Raw genomic sequence first — 22891 nt, forward strand, 5'->3', positions numbered from 1 at the left:
GATCCCTTTAACAGAAACTATGTTAATGCCATTTGTGGATTTATTGTTATAATAAGCAAATGCAGTACTTATGTACAGTATGTTGTATGTACATATCCGTCTTATCTTTCCATTCCAACAATAATGTACAGAAAAATATGGCATATTTTAGAGATGGTTTGAATTGCGATTAATTACGATTAATTTTTAAGCTGTGATTATCTCAATTAAAAATTTTAATGGTTTGACAGCCCTAATATTTACTTAAAATAAATGCTTACTGCACTTTTTTTTTTGTTTTTTTTTTTGTTTTTTTTGCTTTTAACCAAGAATCGAGACTGTTTTACGTCCATATCTGTAAGGGGGATTAAGCATTTATTCGCAAGAATTTTTCCCGGAAAAGCTGTTTACAACAGGCGGCTTCTCGCTACATTCACTAACAGAATAGCATTGTACTTCGACATATTTACGTAAAATAAATGCTGACTGAACGAATTTTTTTGTTGTTTTTGTTGTTGTTGCTTTTAACCAAGAATCGAGACAGTTTTACGTCCATAATTATAAAGGATTCGGGGATTTAAATATTTACAAGAATTTTCAGCAGAGAAAGCTCTTCGTCTGTTTTTCCACTCAGTCAGCTTTGACAGCCACGCTAACAATACTGGCTACTACGCCAACCTTGAGCTCCCAGAGGGCACCTGGTCCAACACCAACTCCTACGCTGACGGCAACAAGCAGATAATCTACTTTGACCCCGTGCACCTTTGGAAGAACATCTACAGCAGCTTTCACAACAACGGCTGTATGGTGCTGCCCTGGTGTCCTGGGGCTGAAGTAAGGGCCCAGCATTATTCACTTTATGAAAAAGATTAATCAAAACACCTATCTTTCTCAAACAATATGTTTTTAGGAGCCTGAGAGGATGAGGACAGTCAGATTCTCCAGCCTGAAGTTGCTGGCTAGGAGGGAGAACAACAAGTTGACCCAGAAGGTGCTGGCGCGCTCGTCAATCGAGTTGCAGCGCGTCGGGCTCATCATGGCAGTCGTCAACGCCAACACAGTCGCCGGGCTGAGGCGCCTCGCCATGACCATGGGCAAGGAGGAACACACGGACACGGAGACAGGCTGGGCGCTCCTCAAGCGGCCATCTCTCCCCACGTTGCGTCCTTCGGAATGTCGCTGTGGGACTCCCTGATGTGCAGGAAGCACAAGAGCACCTGCTGTAGTTCCTAGCGGTCCCTGTTCAACTGTTTTGGTGTGAACTTTTTCAAAGATGTGACTTCAGAATTGAGGAAGAACAAGGCCTTGGAATGGCCAACCGGCAGGACAGGAAAGCAGGACTCTCATACGCATTTTATATTTGTTTATTTAGATTTCATACTTGCACGTCACTTTTGAGTTCTTAACATATCCTGCACTGTAAAGGGATGCTCCACAATTTAATTGTATAACTGTATAATGATAAAGGGTTATTCTATTCTATAATAAATTGTGATTGTATATAGAATTTATAAATAATCTATTATTTATAATTGATTCTGCATGTTTTCCTCAAGTATTGAGTTTCTGATGTTGAGTGATTTATTAGCTGTTGAAAACTTGCAGTAAATTTTAAAAAAAAGTTGCTATTTTGGTCAAAAACGTGTGTGTGTTTTTTATATATATATATATATATATATATATATATATATATATATTGCTATTGATCTTGAAATTATAGGTGATTATCTCTGAATTTTAGAGCCATTTTAAGTTATACTTGTATAAAAAATAATTAATCGGGAATTTATAAGGGAACGACTTTGAATTTTTTTTTTTTTTATGCCACTACTCATGGAGACTCATATATGGCTAAGGTAGGTGCCTGTTTTTGTTTTTAGGTTGGTAGCAGCTTGGGTTTCGAAAATATTTGAAGTTTTTGAAAATAGGCCCCCTACGAATCGGCCATGTTTCCCATGTCATGTCAAGTATTATGAAGTCTATGCCTTCAGCCTGTTGACGTTAAACAGCAGCGCCATCTACTGGTATCTACCTTTGGGTACACTGAAAGGATGCTGTTTACTAAAAGTCTCGCTTTTGGTTATTTTTTGTCAGAAATGGCATTTATTGTCAATATTATGTTTTCAATCCGTAAGGGTGTAAGGCAGCCGCATTTTAAAATAACAACAGCGTCGTATCACTGCCGGCTAACATTAGCCGACGCTAACTTCCGGTAGTTTGGCGCGCCGGGGGTGGATGCTAGCCTAGCGACGGAAGCCGACACGCTGCAGACTCGCTCACTGGAAGAAGAGACACAGAAGTCCACTCCGAGGAAAAATGCACGTTTGCTGCGTGCGGGGCTGTTCGAACAGCAGTTCCTCCGGCGCCAAAGTAAAGTTTTACCGACTGCCTACGTCGTACAGACCGTTTCAGGCCAAACGGCGGAGTTTGTGGCTCCAAGTGCTCCAAAATGCCAACGGCGGCACCGAGGAGTTTCACGAAAATGCTCGCATTTGCGGCGCTCATTTCCTCTCTGGTAAGTTCAGCTCTTTTCATTATTTGGCTCACTTTTTGCTTGGGTTGAAGATGTTGACGAAGTGCGTTTGCAGGACAAGTGTCCATGGATCCCGAAGATCCCGACTTTGTGCCTACTCTCTTTCCAACGTTGGAGAATAGCCGCGTTAAGAACAACAGAAGGCAAGAAAAGTTCACGTTCTCATCACTTCGTCGTTTGTTTTGTGAAACCTGCTTTGTTCATTAAGTGAAAAATCAAAGGATGCCACTTGAAAGCCTTCCACTTTCATTTGTTACAGAGGATTGGAATCGGTTTAAAATGTATTTACTATTGAAAGATACGGTGGCCCTGAAGTGCAAAACACAACGGCAAATCCAAATAACACAACGCACATCACAACAAAATAAATAAAGAAAAACAACAACAACGAATCACATTTTTAAAAAAATGAAAACCACAACAGCAAATGAAATTCAAAAAATAAGAAAATCACACACAACAAAAAAAACATTCAAAAACCACAATGACAAAAAACGTAACAAAACAAAACCCCAAATCACACAACAAAACAGTAGATTAAATAAACACAACGCCAAATCACATAACAAAAAAAAAAAAATTCAGAAGATACAACGACAAATTAAAAAAACAACGCCAAATCACATAACAAAAAAAAAGACAAATCCAAAAATGAAATCACGTTAAGGAACCGGAAGAGGTAGGTACCACTGATTGGATAACATCAATTAATGTAATTATAATAATATATGTCTTAATATGAATGACATTAAATGCGATGCTCCCATTGGTTGAGTTCGCAGGCACAAAGACTTGTGTGTTATCTGACACCACGATTGTAAATAGCAATGAATAACTGGGAATGTGCTTCCCTGAATTAAACACAAGAGTCAAGCTCACATTTCACATATACAGTGGTATGTAAGAGTATCTGAATCTCTTGGAATGTCTTACATTTTTGCATAAAATCACCATCAAATGTGATCTGATCTTTGTCAAAACCACACAGATGAAAATACAGTGTCTGCTTTAACTAAAACCACCCAAACATTCATAGGTTTTCATATTTTAATGACAGGGTACCCGCGGGTTATTAAAAGTATTAAAAAAGCATTGAATTTTTAATTTTTAATTTTGAAGAACATGTCAGTGCAACCTAAATTATATCCGTGATGAAGTTTTTTTTAATTTTTTTTAATCCATAACGAAGATGACGCGTAGAAGATTTACGATGCACTGCACCTCGTGCGTGCGTGCTGTTAGCATCATTAGCCTGAACATCACAACAGCAGGCAATCGCACAGTACTGTGTGCTAATGTAAGGAACTGCTCAGATGCCTTAGTTGTTATGTTCGACGAAAGCCTCAACAAGACAACCAAGTCCAAACAGTCTGACCAGCATGTGAGGTATTGGATCGGCGACCAAGTCGCATCCAGATCCTTTGGGTCGCAGTTTATGGGTCATGCGAAGGTAGTGGACCTGCTTAACATTTCAAAGTAAGTTGCCAATTTCTCCAATTAAAATGTGTTAGATGCAATAATGTATTTCTGCACGGTTTGCCTTTCGAATGAATGTGAATTTCGTAGTTTTAACTCAAGAGTTAGCCATGTTCAATGGGGTATTGGCAGGTGCACTAGCCTTAGCATGGATAAACCGGAGTCGTAGATCAACAACTGTTGTGCCGAAAAATAGCCGCCTCGCGTGAAATGTCCCCCCCGACGGGAACACTTATTTATAACGCTTTATGGAGCGTTTATTTTATTTTATTTATTTGCTTATTTATTTTATTATTGAGCGCCCACACGTCACTCGTACAAACAGCTTTTTCTTACCAAACGACGGACATGGAAATGATTTTCTTGTACCGTGAATATGTATTATTTTACTCTGCTTGAACTAATAAATGTCATACCTTTGTTATTGTCATTGGGATATGGTTGTGAAAACCTGTAGACTAATACATTTCTGTTCAAAGTTGGTTATGTGGCCCAGTCCACGATTTGTTACTAAAATACAGTACTACTACTTTGTGTAATTTATTTATTTAAAACTGATTTTACAGTCGTAAATCCATTCCAGTAATGCGTCGATGAAAACATTTGATGTTTTCACCTCAATAAAGCGTTATAAATAAGCGTTTTTCGGCACAACACCACCATCACGCTCAAATACACAACACAGTTGACACTATTATTGGAACGAGTGCGGAGTAACGTTGATCTGAATAACATGGCATGGTGATAGGCAAATTATGATGTAGGTGATAGTAAAAAGGATTAACATGTGTTTTGTATACTTGTAATGTGATCAGGAAAAAAACAATTACCAAGGGAAATGGTCATGTGTAGCTTTTTTATTTTGTGGTAATTAATGGTAAACTACTGCCATTTAGTGGCTGTTCTTTAAACTTTCCCAAGCACTTTACAGTTAAGGTGACCAACTTGACAATCACCAACCTACCACCTTGACTAGGTCCTCTTAAAAGGGAAACCTGTTGTATTGCAAATGTAATTTCTGAAGTTGCTTTACAAAAATAGTGTATAATCCATTTTATCCTGGGGGGGAAAATCTGAAAGACCTTATATTTAAATGTGTTTTAATTGTATCTTCAGTAAATGTGCATTCTTTTGTCAAACACACTTGGTAATTGAGGTTAAATTTGATGTTCAGTGCTTTGTTTTTTTAATATGATTCAATATTATCTAAATAATGGGTGCGAGAAAAGTATTAATTTTCAGTTAAATGGCATTAAAAAAGGTCTTAAAAGTCTTGAATTTAGATTTATCAATCCTGGGGGGACCCTGAATGAGGATAGCATGCAAACAATGACAGAAGGGGGAAAAATAAGTGAACCCCCTGCCTAAGGAGACTTGGAGCAATTGAAACCAATTTTTACCAAAAATTTTGAGTCAGGTGTGTGCCCAATCACTAATGAGTGGTTTAAAGCTGCCCTGCCCAGTGCCTACTATAAAACACACACCTGGTAAGAAACATCTTGATGAGAATCATTGTCTGATGTGCATCATGGCTCGGTCAAAGGAACTGTCTGAAGACCTGCGATCAAGGATTGTTCGTTTGTATAAAGCTGGGAAGGGATACAAAACCATCTCTAAAAGTGTGCATGTTCATCAGTCGACAGTCAGAGAAGTTGTCTACAAATGGAGAGAGTTTATCTCTGTTGCTTACCAAAGATGACACCAAGAGTTCAGCGCAGAATACTCAGAGAGGTTTAAAAAAAAAAAAAAAAAAAGTGTATGCTAAAGACTTACAGAAATCAATGGCACAGTCAAATATCTATGTGCGCACATGAACTATATGTAAAACTATGGCCAAAAATGGTGATCATGGGAGGACTCCACGGAGGAAGCCACTGCTGTCTAAAAAACATTGTTGCTCGTTTAATGTTCGCAAAAAGGCACTTGGACACTCCACAGAAGTTTGGGCAAAATATTTTGTGGACTGATGAAACCCAAGTTGAATTGTTTGGGAGTAACAAACAATGTCGTCTGGAGGAAAAATGGAACAGCTCACCAACATCAACACCTCATCCCCACCGTGAAGCATGGTGGAGGGAGCATCATGATTTTTGGCTGTTTTGCTGTTAGGGCCTGGACAACTTACAATATGAATGGAAGAATTAATTCAAAAGTTTATCAGGATGTTTTGCAGGAAAACCTGAGGCCGTCTGTCGGACAGTTGAAGCTAAAAAGATGGATGCTGCAACTAGACAATGATCCAAAACACAGAAGTAAATCAGCTTTAGAATGGTTTCAGACAGAGAAAAATTCACGTCCAAGTCAAAGTTCAGACTTGAACCCCATTGAGATGCTGTGGCATGACCTAAAGACAGCGATTCACGCCAGACATCCAAGAAATCTGAGCTACAGCAGTTTTGTAGAGAAGAATGGGCCAAGATTAGTCCTGATCGATGTGCCAGCATGATCTGCAGATACAGGAAGCATCTGGTTGAAGTTATTGCTGCCAAAGGGGGGCCACAAAATATTAAATGTGATGGATTACTTATTGTTCCCTCAATTGTCATTGTTTGCATACTATCCTCATGAAAATATGAAAACCTGTAAATGTTTAGGTGGTTTTAGCTAAAGCAGACCGTTTTTTCATCTGTGTAATTTTGACAAAGCTCAACTCACATTTGTTGGTGATTTTTTGCAGAAATGTGAGAAATTCCAAAAGGTTTAGATACTTTTTCATACCACTGTACTTTATTTAGACTGCACTCACCCATGTCATGCAGTGTTTCCCACAGGATTTTAGGAGACTGTGGTGGGAGGGTCTCTGACCCTCGGGGTAGGGTGTGTGTGTACATTTTCAAGCCTGGTGTATCTCTTTAGGGCATTTTGAGACCCCTGAATGTAATATAAATTGCTGTATGCGGTGTCGCCGGATCGCGCCAATAGCCCATATAGTCCCATAGCCTGGTACACCAGACTCAGCAGCAATATGTTCCAATCCGCGGTAAATTCGGTTTTACATGACCAAAAATACATTGAGTCGCTAAAACCAACAGTCTCTCGCGCTAGCCATGTTGAATATGTTGAAATGTCTCTCGCTAGTTTCTTGTCGCTTAACCGACGTCGCGTCAGCCCGTCGCTGATTGGCCCGCTCCGCTGTCTATTTGCTGTGTCTGGCTCCGCCCTGGAAATTTTTTTCTGCTTAATGGTGGCCAGACTCATACTCTCATAGCCAGGCATGAAAATGGGTCGGGGTTAAAAAGGTGAGAAGGGTGTGGAGGAAATATGTTCCAGTACACTGTACACCCCAACAAAATATTGAGCTCTGTCGACCCACACTGTGTTTCAGCAGGGCCATGCAGAGACCGGTGGAGGGGCAGGTGCTCGTAGATCAAAAGGGGCACATGAACAAGTATTTAATACACCTTAAAACAACATAGCTTCAATTTTAACCAGCTTTAGATAATAATTGGCTGCGACTGTGACATACTTTAATTGGGAGGGGGCAACAGTGAATAGAAATCAAAACTGTCATCAACACTTTCTGGCTGTGACTCAGTCAGTCTGCCTCTTTCTTCCTTCAACCTCTGCATCAAAACTTCCTTCCTCAACTTGTTCATCTGAGAACAAACCACATCAGATGGTCACTGAGCCACCAACAGCACAGTTTTCTTAAAACTATTATTTCATTATTATCCATACTTAACAACTCTAGCACCTAATGATTAATAAAGCAATGACATAAAATCTTATAGAAAAATAACATTGTAATTAGGGCCCGAGCACTAAGCGTGCGAAGGCCCTATTGTTTTGCAAAGGATTTTTTTTTTTTTTTTTCAGGGCAAATGAAAACAGCCAATTTGGAGGCCTGAACATGCACAAAAAGTCACCAAAATTTGCACATACGTGCGGAAAATTGTAAATTTCAATAATTTTGCAACGTTGCAAAAAATATAACAAAATGGCTCAGTGGCGCCCCCTTGAAATTTTAAAATTGGCCTATAACATTAGGGTCTGTCAGCGTAGAGCAATGAAATGGGGGGTCTATACCTTGTCCAAAACCGCTCCAAAAAAGCATTTACACCCATATTCCAAACCCAACAGGAAATCAGTTGTTTTGGATCAAATATGAAATTTTTATCGATTTACAGGGTGCACATTTGAGACCTTTTCGCCGAGGGAGTTAGTTGGATCATCTTCAAAATTGGTGAGACTGTTCAGGAGACATATGAAATCTTAAGTTTTGAAAATGGTGCGTTTTCATTCACGGGTCTGACCTGGGCGTGGTGCCAAAGTCGGCCATTTTTTCGGCAAAATGACAAATTCAGTAAATGACTAGTAGTTCCTTGACACAACGTTCAATCTTTTTCATATTTGGCATGTATGTGTGGTATCCCACCCTTAACACGAGTGCATTGAAATATTACCCATTAGGCCTAGCGCCCCCTAGTGAGAACAGGAAATGCCTTTTTTTACGAGACAGGTTCCTCCTCCAAGGGAAAAAAAATCTGTTGACCTCAAACCTGCATCAGGGGAGCCTTAAGACCTGTGTTCAGGTGCCTGATGAAAAATATTGAGGTTTCGTTGAGGCGGAGGGGTCCAAACAGGAAAGTGAAAATGACCGTCAACAATTTGTCACGCAAAAAACTTTGAACAGTCATAACTCAGCAGATATACAACATATCTGCACAAAACTTCCCGTGCTTGTTGAGAGTCATACCCTGAAGGGTCTTGTAGGGGTCATTTGCATCAATTCTACAGTGCCAACTAGTGGCGACAGAAAGGAGTTTTAAAAAAGGCCTTTGCTATTGGGTTTTTTCAACGTAGAGCAATGAAATTTGGGGAGTCCATACCTTATGCAAAACTGCTCCAAAAAGTCTCTTGCACCCATTTTCCAAATCCAACAGAAAATCGGGTATTTTGGATCGAATGTGAAATTTTTATCCATTTGTAGTACAGTTTACATTTGGAGGCCTGAACATGCACGAAAACTCACCAAATTTTGCACATACATGCGGCTTTGCGTGTGTTTCGATAATCTTGCGACGTTACAAAAAAATGTAACAAAAGGGCTCAGTGGCGCCCCCTTGAATTTTTCAAAAAGGTGTTTCCTATTAGTTTTTTTTAACGTAGAGAAATGAAATTTGGGGAGTCGATACCTTGTGCAAAACTGCTCCAAAAAGTCTCTTGAACCCATATTCCAAACCCAACAGGAAATTGGGTATTTTGATCGAATGTGAAATTTTTATCAATTAACAGGGTGCACATTTGAGACCTTGTAACAAAGGGAGTTAGTTGGATCATCTTCAAAATTGGTGAGACTATTCAGGAGACATAAGAGATCTAAAATTTTCAAGAAGTGCGTTTTTATTGACATGTCTGACCTGGGCGTGGACCTAAGTCGGCCATTTTTTCGGCAAAATGACAAATTCAGTAAAAGACTAATAGCTCTTTGACACAACGTTCAATCTTTTTCATATCTGGCATGTATGTGCGGGATCCCACCCTTAAAAAGAGCGCATTGAAAAATTACCCATTAGGCCAAGCGCCCCCTATTGGGAACAGGAAATGCCTTTTTTTACTAAACAGGCTCCTCCTCCAAGGAAAAAAAATATATTCACCTGAAACCTGCATCAGGGGAGCCATAAGACACGTGTTCAGGTGCCTGATGAAAAATACTGAGGTTTGGTTGAAGCAGAAGAGTCCAACAGGAGAAGTGAAAATGACTGAAGCCATTTCGTCTCACCACAAGTTTTGAACAGTCATAACTTCTACAACATATCTGCGCCAAACATCTCGTGCTTGTTGAGTCATACTCTGAAGTAGAGGTGTGCAAAATTTCCGATTCTTAGATTATTCGCGATTCGGCCGTGGAAGATTCGAGAACGATTCGCAAACATCCAAATTCCGATTATTGAAATATGCCAAGTAAAGCGGAAGTACAACACACTCAGCGCGCCGCGCGGTCAATGAGCAACGGAGCGAGAGTAGCTAAACATCATGCTTCTCATTACCCGGCCCCTCGGGTAATGCCAATGCTCAACTCGCGGCTCTAGCTCAACTCATGCCACGAGATAAAAAAACACAACAACATACCTGAAGCTGCTACAAAAGTACGTCATCCACATAATGTTACGGTAGATATCATTTATATAAGACTAGATGCACTACGGTAGCGGTAGCGTTTGCAGCACATCTACAAAAAGCTAGATGCAGACGTAGTAAACGGCCGCCATCTTAAAGCAGTACACTTCTCTGCAAGGCTGTTGTAGCGAACCTTCCAAGCAAACCTAATTAACTTTTTATCTAAAATACTCCTAAATCGGTAAAATATTGACTTGAATCTATCTTTAAAATAGTTTTAAAACTTTCACATGTCGAAAGTTGACAAAAGGGAAATTATGGATTAACGGGAGCAATTTTAACAACTTTAACGGTTGATTCACAACATTAAATTATTTGAATGTAGTTTAAAGCTGCTGATAAAAGGGGGGGGGGGTGCATCAATAATCGTTTTAGAATCGAATCGGACCATCTGAATCGTAATCGTAATCGAATCGTTAGGTGCCCAAAGATTCCCAGCTCTACTCTGAAGGGTCCTGTGGGGGTCATTTGCATCAACCCTACAGCGCCAACTAGTGGCAATAGAAAGTCACTAATTTTTCTAATATATGTCCAGTTCTTTTCAGGTTGGTCACTATAGTTTCAAGACCTTTTGAAATATTTATTTTACGGCCCATGTCCACATGTCTCTGTCTGTTGCCGTGACGACCCTTTATTCGCTCCTTTTTTGTAGTACTCTGTCCAATAGGGGTTTTTATCTCTTAGGTGTGTGAATGTAAAGAGGCAACGTTCAAGCATGTTAGGTTCTAATGAGATGATTAGGGAAGACGATCTGCCACCAACCTGAACTGCTCACTGTCCGAGTTGCGCTAGATTGCAAGGGCCCGTTCAGTCCTGCTTGCAGGCCTAGTTGTGTTTATAATTGTATTCAATACCAGACTATCCTTGCAAACTTGTTCTTACCAGGTCTGCTTTTCACCCAGCTGAGGAGGTATCCACTGCCTTTAGCAGCCTCATCTAACTCCTTTTTTTATCCCTCAATCTCCCTTCCCTACGAGGCATGTCTATGTAATGAAATATAAATATTTAAAAAAAAAAACAAAAAAACAGACTCCCCGGTGGCTTTTAGTTTTAAAGCTTTAATTTCTTTCTCTCTCAATAACGATGGAGGTAGATTTGTGTTTTTATTATTCAATCAAAAAACAAAGTTACTTCTATCAAAAACAAAGTTGCTTCAATCAAAATACAGTATATGCTTTTAATCCCCATAAAGTCACTTCAATAAAAAAAAATTGTTTTTGATTGCAAAAATAAATTTGAGACAAAAAAAGCATTTGAAAACTATTTTTCTTGATTGAAACAATTTTTTCCATTGAAGTAATGTTGTTTTGCGTTTGAGCCACATTTTGGCTAGGACATTTGTGTCTTTATTATTCAATGAAATAAGTTGCTTCAAACAAAAAAATATATATAAAAAGAAAAACTTTGCACATGTGTCAATCACCGTTTACCAAAGCCTGAGAGGGTTTGAGTAGACTCACTATGAAGCATTTAATAAAGCCAAGCATTTTCTTACTACTTTATTCTTGTTTAAGAATAATTCGGTGGGGCAGTAACATGTTTAAAACTTATCATAATTTTGAAGTGCTTGAAAACCATTTATAAATGATACTCGGTGAAAAAAGTGAAAAAACATGTCTTATATATATGTATCTGTTTTCCAATGTAAAATCTGAATAAATGCATTGAACACGCACAAAAAAATGGGGGGGGGGGGGCTACTTGGCGGTTTTCACTTATTGCGGCGGGTTCTGGTCCCAATTAACCGCGAAAAATGAGGGATCCCTGTATTTCTGAAAAGCTTAAGCAGGACTCATTCCCACCACTCGTCGGGCCGGTGTTGTGCCGACACCGGCCGTCAGCTCAAATCCCAGCCGAAAATAACGCGTCTCCGGCGGACGACGGGAGCGATGTGAGGCGCCCCCTCCATCCGAGAGCATGCCGCTTAATTTAACTCAACAGTGTGTTTCTTCGTTTATATTACCGCTAAATACACAAGCTTGACGCCAATTTAACGGGAGCTATTTTTCTTCATGGGAGATTTGGCTAGCTCTGGCAGTGTTCAACGCAAGCTGCAACGAATGGCAGTAACTTTTTTATATCGCAAAATGTGAAAACGATTGAAACCATCACTCACAAACGAAACTGTGGTGGGCCCAAACGAGACTGTGGGGGGCCGCCACAGTCTTATTCATTGGTGGGAAACACTGTCATGCAATCAACAACTATTTAGAACTAATGGCAGCGTAGTTGTTTTTTTCTCTGATTTGCCATTTTTTCAATTTGTTGTTGTGTTTTGTGACTTGTGTTTTTGTTGTGATTTGCTGTTTTTTAATTTGCCGTTGTTTTTTCTTTTTTTTTTTTGTTGTGTGATTTGCCGTTGTTTTGATTGGTCGTGTTTTTTAGTTTTTGTAACTTGATGGTTTTTTAAATTTTTTTTATTTTGTTACGTGATTTGCCGTTGTGTTTTGCACCTCAAAGCCACTGTATGAGCATGTGGAAAAAACGTAAATTGCTGCACGATTATCATTTTACATATAGAAACCGAATGTGGCACTCAATTTTTTTTTCTAAACCATTTCATATTTATTCCAATCAAAACAATACCTGTGTCACAACCCAATGTGAGTACCGACAGGATCTGAGTGGGGCATGCACAAGTTAAATGAGCACGGTTTACGGCAGGCAACTAACCTTGGTCCGTGTTTCCCCTAGGATTTTTTTAAGCTGTGGTGATGGGCCGCGTTAGTCGGACAACCCCATCATGTGCCGCGGCGAATTTGTTTCATATCATGACAAATAAGATTTTTTTTTACAACATTTAATATCATTATTTTTTTCCTAAGAACCTTAACCTTTGCAAAGTTTGCATCCTGCCTGCGGACATTTGATTTTACTGGACTAAAAAATAAATAAATAAAAAGGGAAATCAGCAATAAATGGCAAAAAATGAGATCTAGGAAATGAAGACACTCGAGCATCTCTAATGCCGCTTTCCCACTGAAACTAGTGGGTCAACGCGCGTTTTTTCCAAGCCGATGCAACCCACTAGCAATTGGCATTTGGCACCTTTCCCATTGACAAAAAAAAAAGCAGTGTCTTTTTTTTTCCCCTCCTCAGCCGTGCGTAAGGTTACGTGACGTTACCACGCTAAGATGTACTTCGAAAAGTGCGACCGAATTCATTCAGTTCAAGGAAGTAAACAATGCAGAGCAACATGGAAGCCTCGTTTCCGTTTGTGTTCTCTGTTTTCATGCTTTTTACTGCCCTCAAAATGGTCGAAATGCAGCAAAGGATCAACACTGCTTGTGCTGAGGCAACGTACGCTACGTGAATTTTGCTTTGATCGACGTATACGCATCGACGTAACTACGGTTGTGGGGCGTGTTAAATGGGAGGCGACTAGCCCGTTGTTATGACTCATCACGTAAGACCTTACGTCACCACGTAGATTAGGGTGTTGACTGTTGACCTGGGGTTTTGCTTTCACACTGCATGACGATCAGAGCCGAGGTGATTTTAACGCGAGTCGCTTGTCGGGTTGATTGACACAGGTCGAGGCGGGTCGCTGCACCTTTCCCACTGCCACCAAAAGCCAATTGTTAGTGGGTTGACATGGGTTTTTTGGCCAGTGGGAAAGGGGTATATCTTACATTGTACAGTTGACTAAATGTCTTACTCTGTTCATTGCAGACAAATCTCTCTCACAGTTCACTGTTGAGATGGGCACTGTCAACGCAATGTCCGACAGTTGCCGTCAGCAGCACTCCCCATTTATCAGTCTGTGATGCCATTTTTGACATCTGACCTGGTCCATATTCTGAAACACATTCAATGTTTTACCCATTTGGATTTAAATCAAATATGTCTTGTCTAATTTACATTAGTCAATCTGACTTCAGTTCTAACTGAAGTCTTTGTTGGAGTTACTTTTCTGATTGTTAGTGCAAATTCATATAATGATTTGTTTCAATGAGATGAAAAATACTTCTTTCAATGTAAATACGCCATCGGTCTTTAAATTTTTTGTATAAGGAATATGCCAGGTTATAGACAATAATAATAATGATTTCTATAGTTTATAGACAATTAACCTTTTTCAACACCAGAATTTAAGGTAAAATAATACAATTATGAATTTATGATTAATAAATATAATAGGTGCAGGATTCTTAAAACTCACCTTGATTTGTGTGGTACAGCCATGACTTGAACTTTGCCATTTCTGTCCATGTCGGGTCCCAGCTAGATTCTCTGTTTGCTATTTTGCTTAGTTGGGAGTTCTCCTACGCTGAGCTGTGCTCTTTCCTGATCTGCGTCTACAGCTGTGATCTTGCTTCATTTGAAAACTTTGTATAAACATTAAAATACACCGATTGCCATAACTATTTGGTTATTTCTACTCCTCAGAACGTGAGAGCTAATACCTTCGGAACCAGGGAGCGTGTGCCTCACGTTCTGAAATATTTAATTAGCTTCAGACGCTAATTAGAAACGTGACGGTCTAGATCACCACAACAATAATAATGGTAATTTTGGTAGCGGACCCTCGTATTAAGGAACTTTTGTGTTTCCAAAATACTGTACTTCAAAATCCTCATCTGAAATTACAACGATTGACGTCAGCGCCGAGCAAATGCTATGCTAGGAGGCGACGATTCGGGTCAAAGACACGCCGTAAACCATTACACCACCACCACCAGCCTGAACCTCTGCTGGCGCTTGGGTGTGACTGATTTTATAGGTTTCAGCACCCATGAACATTGTGTAAGTAATTGTTGACATCAACAATGGCGGGCTACTATTTTATTTTTTGATTGAAAATTTTACAAATTTTATTAAAACGCAAACATGAAGAGGGGTTTTAATATAAAATTTCTATAACTTGTACTAAAATTTATCTTTTAAGAACTACAAGTCTTTCTATCCCTGGATCGCTTCAACAGAATGTTAATAATGGTATTGCCATCTTGTTGATTTATTGTTATAATAAAGAAATACACTACTTATGTACCGTATGTTGAATGTATATATACATCTTGTGTCTTATCTTTCCATTCCAACAATAATTTACAGAAAAATATGCCATATTTTATAGATGGTTTGATTAATTGCGATTAATTACGATTAATTTTTAAGCTGTAAATAACTCGATTAAAAATTATAATCGTTTAACACCCCTACAGTATATATATGTATATATATGTGTGTGTGTGTGTGTGTGTGTGTGTGTGTGTGTGTGTGTGTGTGTGTGTGTGTGTGTGTGTGTGTGTGTATATATATATATATATATATATATATATATATATATATATATATATATAAATATAGGCGCACCCGTGTATAATGCGCACCCTAATTTCAGCACCAATAAAAAGAATACAAGAAAACAGTTTGTGTACAGATACAGAAATGTCATTTTACTGACTATATGACTATGGGACAACAATTAATGATTCTAAGCTAAAAATGACAGATATTTCGAATAATAAACATAATTATTTACCTTTTTTTTTTTTTTTTTTTTTTTATGGCTGGGTTGAAACAAAAGCGGTTGCGCGACGTCTGTAAACGGGGGGTAAAATGGACAAATTAAAAATAGTTAGGGGGCTTAATGTGCCATGAATTTGCTATGGCAGCACATAGACATATGGTTCTATCAAAAACAACACTTCTTTTGGCTTAAAATACAGCATTTTATTTTAAAGAGGTTTTCAAGAGGTATTTTTAAAGAATTTTGCTTGTTGGCAAAATAAAAAATATCGGAAAAAATAACACTTGTATTTTTGTTTCAGAGTATTAAATGTATTGAATCGAAAATCATATCCCTCGTATCGAAAATGGTCACGGTTATATATATATATATATATATATATATATATAAAAGGGCTGTCAAAATTAACGCGCGGTAATTATTTTTTTTAATTAACCACGTTAAAATATTTGACGCAAATAATGCACATGTCCCGCTCAGACAGTATTCTGCCTTTTGGTAAGTTTTACAGCAAGGCTTTTTGTGCTGTCTAACAGCGAACTCTTGTGGTCGCTTTGCGACATGGTTTATTGTTTTCTTGCCTGTTCAATATAGCTGCACGACGTCTTGGGCTGACGCCCACGTTGTAATGTTGTGCTTATATGATCCTTGGACAAGATTTGTGCGTAAGTATGGTTGTTGTAAAGAATGTACATATCATGTTAGTAAGCGAAATGTTATATTTTTTGGATGAGACGCTTTTTGTTTATGTTTAGTGAACCTGTATAGCGTGCTAAGCTAACGTTGTTGCTAATGCAATGCTTGTGTACTTTTTTTTGTAGTTTTACGACGGTCTAAAGAGGACAATGGTTTGAGGCCATTTTATTAATAAATCAGATGAAAAAGGAAGAAGTCTGATTATTAAGGCGTCGTTCACTAGTTGTCTAGCTTTGGAAAAAGTAGACGCTTCGGAGTGAGGACAGCATAGACAGATTTAAATGACAGTAGAGTGAAATGCCCACTACAGTCCTTATGTACCGTATGTTGAATGTATATATCCATCTTGTGTCTTAGCTTTCCATTCCAACAATTTATTTTACAGAATATATATATATATAATTTACAGAAAAATATGGCATATTTTATAGATGGTTTGAATTGCGATTAATTACGATTAATTATTTTTTAAGCTGTAATTAACTCGATTAAAAATTTTAATCGTTTGACAGCCCTGATATATATATATATATATATATGTATGTTGTTTTTTTACAGACATTCAGCGTTTTTGGGCAGTTTTGGATTTTTTTTTTTTTTTTTTTTTTTTGAAACCGTTATATAGGAGAGAATCTGTGATAGGTTATTAAATGAAATTTTTATTCTTTTTCATACTTTATTCAAATCTGATTCGAATCTTGCCGAAAATTTCTAATCAAGTGATGGCAACATGGACATTCCTAATAATGGAGAGATGCCGACTGATCATGTAAATGCCGGTTTTGCCATCTTTCAAAGGACCTACAAAGGACTGCGTGGAAAACGTTGCAGAAACAACGAAGAACAGTCAGATCATCAAGAAACATCGTCAGAAACATCAAGGGAAGATGGCGGGCCCAAAGCGGAGCGGCCCGCCCCGGAAAAAGCCCAGAGTCCACATTCGCCAGAAGTGGAGACCGCCGATTGTTTAATGGTACAATGTCAAAAATAAATAAGAAAATGCCATTTCTGAAGAAATTGAGTTCGGACGCTATGCTGTATCATGGGTCATTTCTATAAATTTTGGAGTAACTTTTAGAGGTGGGAATCTTTGGGCACCTAACGATTCGATTACGATTCAGAGGCTCCGATTCGATTATAAATCGAATATTGATTTTAACCCCCCGCGCCTTTAACGTGTTGTACATTTGTTCCAAAATTGTTCAAAAATCCTCCCAGGCTAAACCAAACAAGCCAAATAAAAATAAAGTATACTTTAATACTTGGAGCGGCCGTGGCGCAGTTGGTAGCTGGAGTTGTCCTTGGACCGAAGGGCGCCTTGCATGGCAGCAGCCCCATTGGTGTGTGTGAATGTGTGCGTGAATGGGTAAATGTGTGCTAATGTAAAGCGCTTTGGGCATGGTAACCATGCAGATAAATGTGCTATATAAGTACTGTCCATTTACCATTTTACTCAAGTTCCCATTCTGTATCAGCAGCTTTAAACTACTTTAAATTAATCTATGATTTGAATCAACTGTTAAAGTTGTTAAAATTGCTATCATTATTCCATAATTTCCCTTCTATTTTCGACATGTCAGTGTTTTAAAACTGTTCATGTTCTTCATGTAAAGATAGATTCAAGTCAAGATTTTGTCGATTTAGGAGTATTTTAGATAAAATGTTATTTAGGTTGGCTGCAACAGAGCATTCTAGAGAAGTCCACTGCTTTAAGATGGCGGCTGTTTACAACGCGGGAACTACTAAATGGCAAGTCTGTCATTTTGCATCTAGTTCTCTTTATATGTTTCAACACCGCCATCGTCTGTCATTTTGCATCTAGTTCTACATATATGTGATATCTATTAAAGCCGTATGTTTTTAGCAACTAGCAAATGGGCGTTGTTTGAAGCAGCTGTCGGCCGCTGTCAGGTTTTTTTTTTTTTTTTTAATCGACCGGCATGAGTTGTACATGATATTTACTCTCGTTCCGTTCCTCATTGCGTCCCGAAGACGGCGCTGTGTTTTAGTTCTGCTTTATCTGGTATAAATCAATAATCGGAATTTGGATGTTTGTGAATCCTTCTCGAATCAGCGCGAATAATCTAAGAATCGGAAATTTCGCACACCTCCAGTAACTTCCTTGTTACCGTAATTTTCAGACTGTAAGCCGCTTATTTTATCATTTTGAATCCTGCGGTTTATAGTCCATTGCAGATTATTTGTTGATTTATTTGGGTTGATAGGCAAAACTTTATTCAACAGCGGTGTCATAAGACCATCATAATTATGACACTGTCATGGGCATTAATGAATGCTTATGACAAATGTCATTAAGTGTCATCCGGCAAATTTTGTCACTAACTCTATGTCCAGCTCGGATCTTTTACATCCATTATAAAAGTGAGATAATTTGCCGGACAACACAAAATGATATGTCATAAACATTTATTTATGCTAATGGCAGTGTCATATCATAATTATGACTGGGATATGGCGCCACTGTCAAATAAAGTGTAGCCAAATACCATAACTAGCACTTAATGAAACAACTGGAACAGTAACTGAAAAAATAATTGACACAGAACATGAATTTTGATTATTATTCACATCTGTAGAGCTGCAATGCATGCTAGGAGACATGTTGTACGACACCAGTGTTGGCAGCAGAGTTTCTGTCTCAATGGAGCAGTGATGGCCAAATGAAGCTTCTTGAAGCAATGAAGCTTTGCACCCAATTGGTTCAAAGTTTCATAGTGGTTCATTTGGTCTTACAACAGTATTATGATGCCGCTGTCAAATAAAGTGTTACTGGTTACTATCTTTGGTGTAGATCTTTTTTTAAGAAAGACACCTCGATATATCAATTCTTGGCAGGAGAATATCGCTAACCATTTGGGCTACAAAGTATCGCGACACCTTTTTGATATACTGTCACACCCTTACCATCAATAGTAGGTAAACTAGGGCCTCCGTGAGTAGGGTTGGGCATCAAGCATTGAGCATCAATGGGACCCGGTTCTAACACTCCGGTTCTCCCGGAGCCGTTCGAATGTTTAAATTGAGAATAAATCATATTATTACGTCGGGCTGTGGTTGATATCACATGTAAATAGAACTAGATGCGAAATGACAGCCTCGCTGGCCATAGTAAACAGCCGCCATCTTAAAACAGTAGACGCTTCTGTTAAAATCAACAGAATTAAAAGGATTTTTGTTTTGGAATCTGATGTGTTGCTTATTTAGAAAGAAGCAGCCATATGAAGCCTTCGATTACGTTTTTAATGAACTCGTAGCAGTGAAAACATAGCGTCACATCACAAAGCATCTCTCATCTCTTCTTCTCCGCATTATACGTACACACTCCTACAGCACCACTCACTGGCCTAACTGGTATTGTCACAACATAAGCATTGCACTTGTCTGTAAACACAACAGAATCTTTTACAAATAAGTAAACCTTATTATTTTGCCTCATCTACATCAAATTATAATCAATAGAAGAATTTATACTAATGCTTCGTTGTAGCTCCCAACTACGGGGCATGTATGGCAAAAGAATATAAGTAAATGTTTTTTCTGTGAAGCTTTTGAAAAATAAACATCTTTGTGGAAGTGCACTCCTGTGGAAAGAAATTTCATCACATTCGAGTTCAAAGACTGATATTTATATACACGTTAAAAATAACCCTTTGAGAAGTTCATATAATTCATACATTTTAAATTCATATAATTTTTAAAAAATCGAAAAATTAAGACATTAATATAAACTAATAAACTTTTAAACTATGGATTTTTTTACCTTGCCTATTTTTGGGACCCCGCTTCTTAAAAGAATCTGAATCGAGAATTGTTCGGAACCGGAATCGTTCAATTTCAAACGATGCCCCACCCTATCCGTGAGTAATTGACTTATTGATATGGTAAAGAAATTTCCCCTAAAAATTGAAATATGAATATTTTAGTGACACATTTAAACACCATACTGTATGTTATGTACTATAATGCCAGCCAATGAACACCTGAAAATGACTGAGGGTGTTCCATTATTTTTCAATTATTTGTGATATTACGCAATTTTAGTCTGGTTCTTTTTCTTTTTTTCGGCAAGGTTTTTTTTTCTTTCTTCAGTTTAGCCGTTTTTTCGCTTTTTTTTTTTTTTTGCCTTGGTTTAGGGCATTTCGGGCTCACTTCCTGCTAATTGGTTCTTGTCAAGTTCAAGGCTTTTTGGGGGGTATCTTACTTTCTGCTGATATTTTGTCCTTTACTCCATCGGAAAGGAATGGGTGTCTTTTTGTCAAACCTGGGTATAAAATTTTGGCGTTTCTTTTTTTGTTGTTGTATTTTTAGTTGGTTTTTTTTTTCACACACACACACACACACACCGTTTTTTTGTTGTTGTTTATTTTAGGCCTTTTCAAATTACCTTCTGTTAACATCGTGTCACTTTTTCCCCATTGGAAAAAGTGGGGATATTTTTGTCGGAATTATGGTCAAACCATGCATTTTGGGCGAAAACAGCTTTCATACGCCTCAATTTCTTGATTTTATTGATGTGTGAATTGGCTAAAAAAAAAATTAATTCCCCATTGGAAATGAATGGGGCTTTTTCTTTGTGGGGGAAAAAAAAACATTTTTGCCCCAATTGTTGGCAAAATCCAAAGAGATTTTTGGAACCTTTCAAAGTTGGAACGTGAGAATCTGTTATAGCGTGTAAAATCACTTTCACTTCCAGAAATACTTGATTAAAAAGACTACCCATTTTTTGTGTTTTGCATGTGTTTCGCAGACTGAAGAAATGGTGACGGAAGAGACGCCGAACGACAGTGAAATGAAAGAAGTCCCTCTGTCGCCCCCTTTGGAGAAAACGCCGTTGCAAGAATTGCAAACGTCAAAGATCAAGCCGGTGGTGATTCTCAAGCAAATCGTGGTGGTTCGCGCAGGCGCTCATTTGGGCGACCGAAGCTTCAAAAATGGCCAAGAAGAGCCACGAGAACCAGGCGAGGAGGCCGAGGAAGAGACCCCCTCCGCGGCGGTTCAGGTACCTTCCTTCCCGTGCAACTTGTGTGACCGAAGTTTCCCTGACCCCCACCTCCTGAAGCGCCACAAACTGCTCCACGTCAAAGACGGCAGAAAATGCACGACGTGCGGCGCCCTCTTCTGTCGGCTTCACGGACACGCGCCGACCGCCGCAGTCACGCGCCGTCGTATCCAGCCACCTGCTGACTCGGACTACGTACCAGGTGAGGCGGCAGTGATCCGACCGGCGCGAGCGATTGAGTGCCACCAAGTCCAGCGTGTCGCAGATACGCGTCACGTGCTGGGCGAGGCGGCGCAGGCTTGTTTCACTCGCGAGTACCGCCACTTCCCACCCGACTCGGACTACGTACTGGAACCGGGCGAGGTGGTGGAGCGGGTGGAAGATTTTGAAACCAGTTGGAATTTCATCCCGATGATAAGTAGCCCCATTTCTCAAACGAGAGAAGGTGAGGTCGCCGAAGTCGTGGTTGCCGAAGTCTCGACGAAATCTGCGCCGGAGCCCGTCGTTCCCCCTGCTGTTCCGGAAGACTCCGACAAAGTGTCGAAGACGGATGAATGCGAAGCGTTGTCGCGGGCCTGTCAAGGCGGGCGGCAGAAGCTCCCCCCGGCGTTGCGCATGTTCTCTTCACAGTACCTGACTTCGACCTTTCTCCACGTCAAAAGAAACCACCGATATCTTTTTAGCAAGGGAGTGGACGTCCCGGCCGTGAAGAAGGAACCAGAAGCTGATGTCCGTCCACCTCCGCCGGTTCGGAAAGAGCAGCCGCGAGTGAAGGAAACCACTGCTTTTGACCTGCAGATTATGCTCTAAATTTGTCAAGTTGACGGAACTTTGCTGCTTTCAATGCCATTTCTCCCTTTCAGTTACCTTTGAACACCGTGTTGAAATTTTAAATTTGATACTGATACTCCAAAAATACTCCACTGCATTAATAAAGAGAAACTAAGTGTTTTTTTACTCTTTCGTTGTTTCTTCATTTGTGGTCATTATTTTTGAAAAAAAAAAGAAATTGCCTCAATTGCCCCCAAATTAAGAGGAAGTGACCATACCGTGAGATAGCTATCGTTAGCTTTGTATCGCGGATGGTATTGTGAGGTAATGTTGAAGGATGCTGATTTCCCCTTTCATCCTTTGCGTGTTCGTTGAATTTCAGGTGGTGAGAATGTTAGTAAATTAGAGGCTGGAGATGAACAATTGCTTTGAAGGCTTTATTACAGAATATTCTGGGCACAAATGTGATATAAGCAAGGGCTGTGATCTCGCAATAGTGCAAGGAAAAACAATATGAGGCAAGTCTTTTATGCTGTTGAAAGGGCGGTGCCGAAACTATAGCATAGGCTAGGGGTTTTCCATAAGGAAGATTTGATGTTGAGGCTTGAGAGCCGGTTCTAGCTGGTTTGAACAGTGGGTCATCTGCCCATTTTCTGATAAGCGCAGTCAACAGTTGCCAAAATTAACAGGGAAGTGACCAGTAAATGCCTAAAATTAACAAAGTAACTCAAGATCAACAGGAAGTGACCTGTAAAAGCCCCCAAATCAACAGAAAGTGACCTGTAAAGTTTGCAAAAAAAATCATTGGATAGGAGGTGACCCA

General features: G+C 39.2%; 1 protein-coding gene across 1 annotated transcript; it reads left to right on the forward strand.

Annotated features, from left to right (window-relative positions):
• The first annotated feature begins 2208 nt into the window (after positions 1–2208).
• On the forward strand, positions 2209–22238 carry LOC130912535 (uncharacterized). Its single transcript, XM_057830678.1, has 4 exons — positions 2209–2494; positions 2568–2655; positions 17076–17250; positions 21046–22238. Exons 1-4 carry the CDS (start codon positions 2296–2298, stop codon positions 22105–22107), a joined length of 1524 nt encoding a protein of 507 aa, XP_057686661.1. The 5' UTR covers positions 2209–2295; the 3' UTR covers positions 22108–22238.
• Positions 22239–22891: the final 653 nt, after the last annotated feature.

The sequence above is a fragment of the Corythoichthys intestinalis genome, chromosome 2, assembly GCF_030265065.1.
Source record: "Corythoichthys intestinalis isolate RoL2023-P3 chromosome 2, ASM3026506v1, whole genome shotgun sequence".
Lineage (NCBI taxonomy): Eukaryota > Metazoa > Chordata > Actinopteri > Syngnathiformes > Syngnathidae > Corythoichthys > Corythoichthys intestinalis.